The sequence below is a fragment of the Diabrotica undecimpunctata genome, chromosome 6, assembly GCF_040954645.1.
Source record: "Diabrotica undecimpunctata isolate CICGRU chromosome 6, icDiaUnde3, whole genome shotgun sequence".
NCBI classification, from domain to species: Eukaryota; Metazoa; Arthropoda; class Insecta; order Coleoptera; family Chrysomelidae; genus Diabrotica; species Diabrotica undecimpunctata.
Window position 1 is genome coordinate 102236288 of NC_092808.1, and position 13235 is coordinate 102249522.

General features: G+C 33.0%; 1 protein-coding gene across 1 annotated transcript in view; it reads right to left on the minus strand.

The window, feature by feature from the left end:
• LOC140442760 (apolipoprotein D-like) overlaps nt 1-12124 on the minus strand; it is a 57308-nt gene extending 45184 nt beyond the window's left edge. The window contains exons 1-2 of the mRNA XM_072533733.1: nt 11949-12124; nt 5001-5146 (exon numbers count right to left, since the gene is read on the minus strand). Coding sequence (XP_072389834.1) covers nt 5001-5146; nt 11949-12059 — 257 coding nt within the window. The 5' untranslated portion in view covers nt 12060-12124. The remainder of the gene's footprint in view (nt 1-5000; nt 5147-11948) is intronic.
• Between the last annotated feature and the right edge of the window lie 1111 nt (nt 12125-13235).

Consider the following 13235-nt stretch of genomic DNA (forward strand, 5'->3'; position numbering starts at 1 on the left):
TCTTCTTTTTCTTTATCTGTTTCTCCCATTCTCATGTATTGTGTTTTTTCCTTGTTTATAGAGGCGCACGTTTTTTTCCTCTTTTATTATATTGTTCATTAATATTTTTATTTCTTACTTATTTGTTGTTATTAGCGTTAGATCATCTGCGCTATACATTTATGCCCATTTTTAAATATTGTTTTCTGCATATTTATTTTGCTTCTTTTTGATTAAGTATTCCTTCTAGTATCAGATTAAAAAGAGTCGTTGATAGTGGGTCTTTTTGTCGTAATCCTTTCTTTATTTCAAAATTGTTTGATTTATGATCCTTTCATCCTATTTCATTTGTTGTGTTATCCATAGTCATTTTTACCATCCTATCGATTTTACTTGGTAGGCCCAACTCTTTATTAGTTTGTACATCTGTTGTCTCTTTACCCTATCGTAGGCTTTCTTAAAGTCAAGGAACAGGACATATACTGCTGTTTTATGTTCGTAACACGTAGTCTGAATTTCTTTTAGCGCAAATATTTGGTATGACGTTGATCTACTGGTTCTAAATCCTGTCTGATATTCGCCCAATATCATTTCCGTGTATTGATTTAGCTGTTTTCTTATGATTTGTGTCAATATTTTGTAAATTAATTCTAGCAACGCGATGCCTCTATAGTTTTCACATCTCATTTTGTCACCTTTTTTGTGTATTGGGCATATCCTTGCTATGGCCCACTCTCTTTGCATTTTTTCTGCTTTCTATATGCTTTTTATCAGATTATGTATAGGGTTTTTATTGTTTTTTAGTCCCTTTGTTTCGTTTTCTATTTCTTCCTTTGTAGATATTTTTACAACTATGTGATCATCTTGTTCTTGTTTTATGCAAAAGTTTGCCAATTTCTCATTATTTCCCCTGTTTCATTTATCAATGTCCATCATTCTCGTAAATGAGTATTTTTCTGATATCCCCTTTTCATTTGTCTTGTTTCATGGTAAAATAATATTATTTCCTTTTTTTTTGGAATTTTTCTTCTAAGGTTTAAATCCATTAAGGTTTCTTTATTCGTGTTTAAAACTGTTTCTTTTATTCTCTTTCGATCCTTCGACCCTTCTTTAACATATACACATCATCTACATACATCTTACAGGTTTAAATATTAAATAAATGCAGGTAAGTAGACGATGTTTTCTTCATAATCCTTCAAGGTTTAGAGTAACTGAACATTTTTCTCGGATGTGTATTTACGATAAAGAAGAATTGACAAAACTTACCTGGAAAAGAAATATAACAACTCGTTACTATTTCTTGATAGTTTAATCCCAAAGGAGATACTATTTAAACAATGGAGATACTGAATACAAAACTAAAATATACCGAAAATCAACACACATTAATACACATATAAATTACTCAGATATCTGATATGCAATATAAGTATTTGTGGGACCATGAACATAGAGCCCGATTAATCAATGGTATTAAAAGAAACGCATGGTACCGTTCGCGTCATAAAAAACTGGTACAAATTTTATAACCAAAAATCGTGTTTTTTAAGTTGTGTTCGTTGATCTTGTCACATGTGGCATTCTAATTTCTAGGGCACTGTTGCCAGTTCAACGAAAATATTATATGAAACCAGCTAAAAGCAGGGCTTTTTGAGCCCTGCTTTTAGCTGGTTCCGCCAGCAAAAAACCGCCAGTTTTGAGTATAGGTGGTTAAACCCCCCCCCCCCGGGCATATAAAGTAAACAATATATAAAGAATAGTAGGAAAATGGAACTTGTCTTTCACACACAATACAAAAATCCAAAACGCTGATTGAATAATTAAATGACCTTTTTAAATATGTATAACACAATAATTATTGTATAGGCTCATGAAAAAGTAGACAGAACGAGTCTGTTGCGAGTAGCATGCGCCTATAGGACTGTATCTGCGGCGGCCTTGTGGAATATCACGGGTTGTGTTTCTCTGCATATGTTAGCTGTAGAAAAGAGACATCTCTATGGGAGAAGAAAGCATTTGACAAAAGCTATAAAAAAAAGAAGAAAGGGAAAAATCAATGGAAAGATGACAAGTAGAGTGGAACAACAAGGAAGATGTTGCTCAGTGGACAAAAATGCTGATCCCGAGCCTAAAGGACTGGGTAGATTGTCTGTTTTAGGGAGTATCTTCATAGGTTCAGAAAGACAGATGCAGATAAATGCCTATACTGCGAATATTCCGACATTGTTACTCACACAATGCTGGAGTGTAATAGATGTACAGTGGAGAGAAACAGAATGTATAAAGAAATAGGTATGAACCCTGTGACTGTAAGAGAGATGATCGTGAAGATGACGGGAAATACGGAGAAATGGAATAGTGTTCACAATAACATCTGAGTAGTCATTAAAAAGAAAGAAGAAGAAGAGAAACACCAACCGGGCTATCGACAGAGATAAGATCCAGTTACTATTTTAATGGGAGTAAGTCGCAATTGCAGGTTAAAATAAGTTTATTGACGTTTGAATTTTTGATCTTTGATCTTGCACTGATAACTTGTTTACACTCCAACAATTAATAGAAAAAAGAATAGCGGTTGGCACCGAAGTACATCTAGCCTTCATCGACCTAGAAAAGGCGTATAATACAATTCCAAGACTTAAATTGTGGCAAGTTTAGTCCATACCTTTTAGGAATAATCACAGAAGTATACAGGGATAATACTACTTACCTAAAAATCGGATATAGACTATCAGAGCCAATAAAAGTAACTTAAGGACTAAAACAAGGATGCAGTATGTCACCCTTAGTGTTTAATTTATATATTGAAGCAGCCCTCCAAAATTGGAAAAACCACTCCCTAAACTTTGCCGATGACCAACTCATCCTAGCTCAAGATTCTTATGATCTAGAATTTATGATAAAGCGTCTATAGAGAGAATATTTAAAAAGGAGGTTACAAGTCAGCATGAAGAAAACAGAATATTTACTTAATTATCAATTCAGATGCAAGGTTTGAAGTGTTGATAGACGAGGACGTGGAAATCAAACAAGTGGAAAAATTTAAAAATTTAGGTCCAGTCATTGCTAAGAACGGCTTGGGATAAATCGAAATTAAACACGAATTAATCAGAGACGTAAAGTTGTAGGATGTCTGAACTCCTTATGGTGAGATCACCACATTTCCAAAAGGAATAAAAAAAAAGAATAGGGCAAACCATGGTTGAATCAGTTCTTTGTTATGACTCTGAAGAATGGACAATTAATGCAGACCTGAAGAGAAGATTGTTGGCAGTTGAAATGGATTATTTGAGAAGAAGTGCTAGAACATCAAGGCAGGAAAGGAAGACCAATGAATCTATAAAAAATAACATGAATGCTACAGAAACGGTCATTGACAGAATAGAAAGAAGAGGTTCAAAATAGTTTGGACATCTATTGAGAATGCCTGACGAACGTTGGCCCCAAAAACTTCACAAATGGAAGCACCCTGGTAGAAAAAAAAACGAGGTAGACCTCGACGCTCGTGAAATGAAGGAATTAGAAGAGCGATGGAATCGAGAGATTTGGAGGAGGAGCATACCTTGGACCGGGAGGATTCCCGGAGAAGAACGGGAACACGGCGATAGCCGTCTTCAAAATGTATTGTATTTACAAGTTGGATTAATGTCAAACGTCAATAATCTTGTTTTAATCTTCAATTAGGGCTTATACCCATTAAAATAGTAATTACTTTAAAATACCACAAGAAAATAGCTTCAGAACAATAGATAAGATCTAGACAGTCGTGCGACAGTCAACTGCGCACAAGTAAGAGAGGGTGGTTTTAGTTGGTAGGCAGGATAATAGATACCTGAATCTTTGGCACTGCTATCTTAAGTACTTTAAATTAAACTAAAACCCAAATTTTAGGGACTCAAAATGGAGGTAGCATAAAAAATTTCAAACCCCCCCCTAAGACAAATTCTGGGTGCGCCACTGTATCAGTCAGTCACATTTATTTAAACATGCATCCTAAAAAATTCTCCTATTACTATTGTAATTTTCCATTATCTCAATTAAGTACCCACACATTGATTTGTGTTTTATTATAATTTGTGAAAATATTTAAATTCAAAAATAATGATAGATAATCAATTTAGACATAACTTTAAATTATTTTAATAAAACATTACAGTGAGATATTGGATTGTAACTGTCACGTTTTGAAAAGCGTTTTTTCGTTCTGGATATTTTATAGTTTATAATACGTAGGATAAAGTATAATGTTAGTTTTTCACATTTATTGTCCTTGTAATAGATAATAATTTAATCTTGGTAGTTTGCCTGTTACGTAGGTTCGTGTTTGCCTGTTTGTTCGTGTTCCGTAGGTAATTGAAGTATAAAATTACAGTATATGCATTCCAATGTTCCCTGTGCCAATACCCTAGGTTTAAAGATCCTTCAAACATTTTGGATCTTAGCTCAACCCTATCTCTGGTTATTAAATTTATTAGATACGGTTTTTTGTTGTTAATGATAAAAATAATACCTATCTAAAAACTTTAGACATTTTTGAACGTTATTTTTTATATATTTAGATTTTGTGCAATTCCGTTATCTGTGATGGCAACAACGAATTGATTTACGGACCATTATATCCAATCTGAACACAGGTTTACATTGGGAAAAAAAGTGTAGCAGTTTTATATGACGGGAAGTGTACAAAGAGAAATTAGACAGTACCATTATACTAAATAAAGAAAATTGGACAGCAAATTCCTCAATAGAATGCAGCAAAATCTTTTAAGAAATAGTAGATGAAGAATTCACTAAAACGAAAATACCAACATTGATAAGATAACAACATGTTAAACTGAATTGACATTTACAAATTAAAAAATTATGTACCATATAATTAACAGCAGGCATACAAATATGACAGTTTTATGTCGACATTCGGAGTAATACTAAGATTTTAATATTAGTATCGTTTATTACAATTATGGATTATCATTGTAAAAAATGTCCCAAGAAAAACCCTTATATATCTTACTTACTCTGAATTAATAAATTCGGTGTGGCTCTTTACAGACGTATCTGTGGCATTATCTGGATTATTGAGTGCATAATTGGTATAAACACATTTTCCCTGATCTTCCAATGAACTAGGGTATCTTGCTTGTTCATACCAGTCACCTAGATACTAAAAGAAAAAGCTAATAATAATTTTTATAATATAGGTAAGAAAACGAAGCACTAAACCTACCAATTTTCCGCAACAAGATGAATGAGTTTAATTTTGTTACTCGGGGGTTTTCGAGGTCGCTGAACACGAATATGATAACGGCGATGGTCCTCGAGCTACCTGGTGCCCAGGATGGATCTCGTCTCTTGAAGTTTCATGTTAATTTCGTTCTTAATCAGATGACAGTCGTTAGTCGGGGGTGTTTAAGGTCGCTGAACGGCGATATTATGACGGCGATTATCCTCGAGCTACCTAGTGCTCAGGGTGAACCTCGCCTTCTGAAGTTTTATGTTGGTTTCATTCGAAATTAGTCAAATGTCATTACTTGGGGATTTGCGAAGTCGATGAACATGAATATTATGACAGCGATGATCCTCAAGCTACCTGGAGTCCAATAGGGACCTCGTCTTCTGAAGTTTTTTGTTAATTTGTTATTTAAGATTTTTATGAAAGTGTGGTATCAACTAAGATTTCTTGAATATAAATATAAAAAAATACTAAGTAAAAAAGATGATTAATTAACAAATAACAATAATCCTCTCATTCAAATTTATTTCATTCTTATCTTCATCCGTATCAGATAATGGATTTTCTTTATAGTTCTTCAACTTCCACTTAGCACAGTTTTTACGTGCCAAATTGTAAAGCAAGCTATTCTTTCTACATCCACATTTTTATATAAAAAACAGTAATTCTCATAATAATTTGAAATAAAGCGAGGAGAAAAAACGCACTTTAACTATGTAACTTGGAGGATATCTGTGTACTAGTACGTTAAAATAGAAGTAGAAGTAGAAGTACGTGTGAGGTAAAATAAGTATAAGAGTACATGTAAAAGTAAAAGGCGGGAACTGCTACAGGGGAGATTAAAATATGTCTAACGTGGTACTTTATCAGTTCTACCAACTGCTTAAAAGCACTAAAATGAAAAAACAATTTTTTGAATAATTTTTTAAAGTTTCATATAAAGTTGCATGAGGTATTCTGAGATCATTTATCAACGAAATATTCGTCTTTAGCGATCTCGAAAATCCCCGAGTAATGACTGCCTTCGATTTAGAATTAAATTAACATACTCCAGAAGACGAGGTCTATCCTGGGCACCAGGTAATTCGAGGACCATCGTCGTTATCATATTCGTATTCAGTGACCTCAAAAACTCCCAAGTAAGAAAATTTAACTCACTCCTGTCGATATTTTTTGAGTTTGTATTTTATATGGTCTTTTGAAATGCATTTTTCTTATCCGCAAAATTAAATTTTCATTTTAAAACCATGAATTTTGTTCACAAACTTTCGTGACACTTTCCCAAATCAAATGCAAAAAGTTGCACAGCGATTTATTTTGCTGCGGAAAATTGGTAGTTTTATTGATTTTAAATGGTTCATTTCCTCGCCTTATAATATTGATCTGGTATTAAAGCTGGTCGATTTATATTTTTAAATTGTAATTTTTTGTTGCACATCTATGATTTTTCTGTTATATTTGTTGAAGGTATGACGTCATTGAACTCTTTTTTTAAATGGTACACCTATTATTTAATTGATTCATATTAAAGTCATTGTTATTGTAAGCAGTCTGTTATTACTTCCGGCATCTCAGGTTATTTGGCATTTTCCATTCTCCATAAGTAATCCAATTTCATCGGCATACTGCCGTATAATTTAATACTTTCAAGTATGGTTTCATGAATGTAAACCCACTGTTGGGTTTTGCGGTTATTTACGCTAGTACTACAAAAGTAAGTAATCTAAACCATATCTATGCATATAACAGTCATAATTATACCTTACATTTTTATAAATTATAATTATAGATTACTTGCTTTTAAGTTCACTGAAGATGGACTGGCTAGTCCATAAATGTTCTGAACTTTTAATCCATTTGGATTTTTAAATTTAATTTTAATTAAAAATACCGCTTAATACACTAATGTTTAACTTCGATGTTCGAGTTTTTTAACTATATGGTATACAGCCAACTCCTGGTTAGGGACAAATTCAACGGTAAAGGTTTTGGCTATTATTCTCTAATTACCTTATGAAATATTCGAGGAAATGTGTAAAAATGCTGTTCAGCCAATTCAAATTTGCGACAGAGTATAATAGTTTTTGTTGTTCTCGTTTATTTATTACCCATTTATTTTTTACATCATTACGTACAATTTTATTTTATTTCTCAATATCAGTATTACTATAACTGACTACATAGCATCAATTACATTTTATAATTCATCTACTAATAATTGCATCTTTCCACCTTATAATATCGATAATACTGTCATAATAATTATTGTTTACTTTAACTTATTCACTAAAAATTGTCCAATATAAGAATTCACTCTATAAAATATAGTGTATTGCTGTTACCATAACTCCTAAATAAATTAAAATCAAACAAAAATGTTATTTATATATGTCAACAGAAATATTGAAATATTCACTTTGATCTTTTCACATCCAATAATTATTCTAATAAATTTACAGTTTTCTCCTGAAGAAGTCACAAAATCGTGAGGAAATATTGAGACATAAAATAAACAGAGTTCTATTTCCTTCAGTCCCATTGCTGATACTATAAAACAATATATATATATATATATATATATATATATATATATATATATATATATATATATATATATATATATTAAACCTAAAGCAAAGATTAATACTACTACAAGAATTAATATTAAACTTAACAGACATCAATATCCCACTCAATCTCCATCCAAAGACTTAGACCGTCATCATACGAAAGCTTTTCTTCCTTACATCAAAGGTGTCACTGATAAAATCGACAAAATTTTAAATAAAAGAGGAATAAAGACAATATTTACCGCCCAACAAAAAGTTTGATTCATTCCTTCATGAAATTCCTTGTGTAGACTGCACCTGATCCTATACAGGCCAAACAAATTGTAGAATCCAAAATAGGATTAATGAAAGTTCCATTTTTGTTCGCAATTCCAACTTAATTTCAGCTCTAGGTCAACACCATCTTCATACAGGTCACAAAATTGATTTTAAAAACTCGAGAACAATAGCCCCCATCCACTTCTATAAACCAAGAATTATCCGAGAAGCCATTTAAATTGAAAAAATACCAAATTGTCTCAATAAAAGAGATGACGGCATACGGTTACTTTTGACTTGGAGACCTCTCATAAAGAAAATACCGTCAGCTTCACCCGTCAATCAAAATCCTACTGTCAGAAACTTTCGCGTCAACCCCCGCGCCAATGCCCACGCTAACCTTTACGCTAACCTTCACCCAAACCACGTCACCATTGACGGTATAAACGACCCGCCCTCTATTCCCAGCATTAGTAATGCATTGATTAGTGATTAGTGTAGTAGTGTCTGGGGGCTTCAGAGACTGAGACCTCGGAAGCTCTGAAAAAGACATTGAAGAGCATGTCGAAAGCTGGGCGCAGTGATAATCGACGCGGTTTAACCCGGAAGACTGTTGAGTTCTATCTGTCTTCTTCAGGGCTTCCGAGCTCCCAGACACTACTACACTGATCACTAATCAATGCATTACATACAACTGGCCTACACAACCATCGGCCAAGTACTTGGCCAAAACACTACAACTTTTCGCCAAAAATGCTTTAAACTTCGTCAAAAATTCTTTTTATATTATCGAACTTCTTAAACCATAATACAATAATAATACGTAGTGCATTGATTAGTAATCATTGTAGTGGTGTCAAGGCCAAAAATTTCGGAACTATAGAGACATATCGTTTATTAACACAGCGTATAAAGTTCTATCAATTATCTTGCTAAAGAGACTCACTCAGTATTCGGAAGATATTTTAGGCGACTACCAATGCGGCTTTCGTGCTGATCAAATATTTACGACCCGACAAATAATAGAAAAAAACTACTAATTCAATGGAGATGTACACCAAATTTTCGTAGATTTCCAGCAAGCATATGATTCGATAAAAAGAAGTAGACTATACCTAGCAATGCTAGAAATGGGAATACCAAGAAAATTAGTTAAGCTAATTCAAATTTGCGTGACAGACTCATATATACAGATTAAGATAGGAAACAGAACATCGATGCCATTTAGTATAACATCAGGACTTAGACAAGGAGACCATTCATCACCGTTGCTATTCTATTTTGCCTTCGAATATGCAATAAGTAAAATATCGTCTGAGCTGACAGGAAAATTTGCGAATAGGGGATAAAAACTATTGTTGGTTCTTGCTGATAATCTTAATGCGGTCACTCAGTCTATAACTATTAATAACCACAACTTCGAAGTAGTAAAAGAGTTTAAATATCTGGGAACGGTAATCATAGATGATACCACATAGAAAAAGAGGTCTCAGCAAGGATAGCTGCGGAAAATAGAGCATTATACTCCCTATCATCATTATACTCTCTATCATCATTATTAAGATCCAAGCTGCTAAAAAGAAAACCTAAATTTAAGACTTCATAAGTCAATTATTCGCCAGTTGTTACATATGGAAGTGAAACATGGACTCTAAATCAGCGGGAAATAAATAAGCTGCTAATATTTGAAAGCAAGGTTCTTAGAATGATATTTGAACCTATAGAGACATATAAAAGCTAACAGGATGAGATGGCCAGATCATGTGGTAAAACCAGAGGAAGACACCTCTTTCTACCCTCTTTCTATTAGTCATCAGTGATATTTGAAAAATCCACAGCTGCAACCTCATTGTTATTACAAAATTCTGTCGAATCCATTACTACATGGTCCGAGAAAACTGGCTTCAGGTTCTCTTCCAATAAATCCAAAATAATTAAATTCGCCTGGAGATACAACAGCGCAAAAAAAACCCAAAATAACAATAAATGGAATAAATTTAGAGTTAATTGATTATTACAAGTTTATACAGAATTAGAGAATTAATTTGTTAAAGACATTGTCCCACCATCAATGGAGTGCCGATGAAAGTGTACTACTCAAAATATGTCGAGTTATAATCCGATCCAAATTAGACTATGGTTGTACAGTTTACTTGTCCGCATTCAATAATTTATTACAATCGTTAAACTTTGTTCACAACACTGCTCTCCGAATTTGCTTAGGAGCTTTTCGATCCAGTCCCGCTGCAAGTTTTTATTGTGAATCTCATGAACTCCCCCTTTACCTTCGGAGACAGCAACTACTCCTATCTTATGCTAGCAGAATTTCATCGAATTCGACTAACCCTGTATTTAATCTTCTTACTTCGCCAAGATCTCGAGTCCTAATTTCGCCCAGATGTATACTTTCAATCCCACAGATCCTACAACCCTTGTGCCAAGACACAAAATTATCTCAAACAATTGCATCTATAAAATCAGAATCCGCGCCATGTTATAGAACACCTCCTTTTATAAACACTTCCCTCTGTAAATTTAAAAAGCAACAAACAAATAATATCATTTTTCGACAAGCTTTCAAGGATATTATGAATGAATTCCACTATGATAAGGTGCTTTATACCGATGCATCCCGAAACGCAGATGGAGTTGGCTGTTCTGGCACTACAGTTGATATAGTATTAGGACAATACCGAATATCCAATGAATGTAGCGTGTTTTCAGGAGAACTCTTTAGTATTTCAAAAGCTCTCGAGTTCCCTTTTGACAATCATCAAGGTGTAGGTCTGCGCACCGATTTCTTATCCGCAATTCATTCGTTAAAAAATAATTACAGTTAACATCATCTAGTGCAAAACGTACTGGAATCAATCCATCTCCACACTTTCCGGGGGACTTCAATAACCATAATGTGAGTGCCTTTGCATATCGGCATCCAAGGAAATGAGATGGCTGACAGCGCTGCAAAGGAAGCATCTGCATCCCACTTACCTGTCTACAACATACAGCTCCAAGAAGATTTAAAATCAAAATTCAAAAGGAATATCCAAGACCAGTGGCAGGAACTTTGGATCACCAAAAACACAAGGCTCAGAGAGATACAACTTAATGTTAACAGCTATTTATCCCTAGCATCTCTGAAAAGTAAAGAGAAGATAGCAATACGAAGATTGAGAATAGGACACACACGTTTGACACACGGTCATCTTATGTCCTCTACAGGCCAGCAGTTATGCTCTCACTGCAACGATATTCCTGTTACCGTCAAACACATTCTCACAGAATATCAGCAATACCAGGCCACTAGCATTGCCAACAATATAACCCACAGTCTGAAAGAACTTCTGAACTGTTCAAGCCGACTAAAGAGCCTAATAGACTTTTTAAAGATTACACAATTGTTTAACAAAATATAATTTTCATAATACTGATATTCTTTACTATTGTAAACTCTGTATCATAACTCTTTAGGTACTATTGTAAACCTTTGCTCAATGACCTAAGATGTCAGATGTCGAGACACGTTAATTCGAAATAAAAAAAATATTTAGGAGTTATAGTAACCGCAATACATTATATTTTATAAAGTGAATTCTTATATTAAACAATTTTTAGTAAATAAGTTAAAGTAAACAATTATTATGACCGTATTATCGATATTATAAGGTGGAAAGTAAGTTGCAATTAATAGTAGAGGAATTATAAAATGTAATTGATGCTATGTAGTCAGTTATAGTAATACTGATATTGAGAAATGAAATAAAATTTTAGTTACTAGAAGATTATTGAGTGAGTTTGTTTTTGAAAGGTTAAGATCTATAATATCATATATTGTTTAGTATGTTGCAGTAGATATTACTTAAATGGTTGGTTGGTTGAAAAATAAAAAAAAATAAACAACTTACTGCAGTTATATTGAAATTTTGCATTACTTTTACATCTGGACAGTTCTTAACAGGAACTTGTGCTTGCGTAGATACTACAAGAAAACAAAAAATTACTGCAAAAATAATCATTTTTTACTTGATCCAGTTTAACACGATATGTTCTAGATATGTGTAAATATTCAACTATATTCGCCTTTTATAATTTATTATTATTCTATTTTATCAATGTTCGTCTAAAAAAATTAAATCTAATCTACTTTAAATTAATGACGAACAGTTTAAGTAATATTCTACGAATAAACATATCTAGGTCGAACTGTATTAAGATATGAGAAAAAAATTAAAAAAGGGACTCTCTTGATGAGGATGGAGAAGCTATTTATGAAAATCAATAACAAATAACTGTTAACTATTAACTTAGCAAAAGAAGAAATACGCAAAATAAAAATTATTTCTGACATTATTTGTTTAAATGGGTCGTCAATTAATACATTTTTACCAATAAACTTTTTTTTGAACAAATTTTGACTTTGATTTGTACGTGAGTACCTGAATGCACAACGCTAAGAAATCATAAAACGCTATGTGTGTATTATAATACACATTATAAATTTAAGTAGGGTAAGGAAAGGTATATTGGTTATACAAGTAATTTGATGATAATTTTTAATCAGCTTACCACGCAGTTCCCTATGCAAGCACATTCATGACACAGCGCTAGTAAGTTGCTACGAGTGTAAGCAGGACAAACATATTACTAGCGGACCAACTCGACATCGAGTTTTTTAAATGAAATTTTTACTTTGCGAGAAAAATTAAGAGATCAATACAAACAATATAAGCAAGAATATACATAACATTCATCAATAATAATGCAAGTAAAAAGTGTATTAAATATCACGAATTAGCGTTTTAGTACTGTCATCGCCAGTTAACTTGGCGGTGCGCACAAACCCAAAATTGCTTAGTGGCTTAGGTGGTGGTCTTTAGTATCCTCCCAGTTATCAGGTGCGTAACACTTAAGTGATTTGCAGCTATTATTTTTCAGACTTCTTATTATTTCGGATAGTTAAGTGTATTTGTGACAATTTCTAACGATGGCGTTGAAAAATAGTAGAAAGAATAATTCTGTTATCAGTGGACAATCTCGGGAGATTATATTTAATGTGTTTAATTATTTCAAAAATATTAAACTCGAAGCAGAGACCCTAAAAACTGTGAAAGAAAATACAGCTAAAGCAACAGGTAAGTTTGTACTTACAATAAATTAATTTTAATTAGACGACTTCTAAATAATAACAAAAC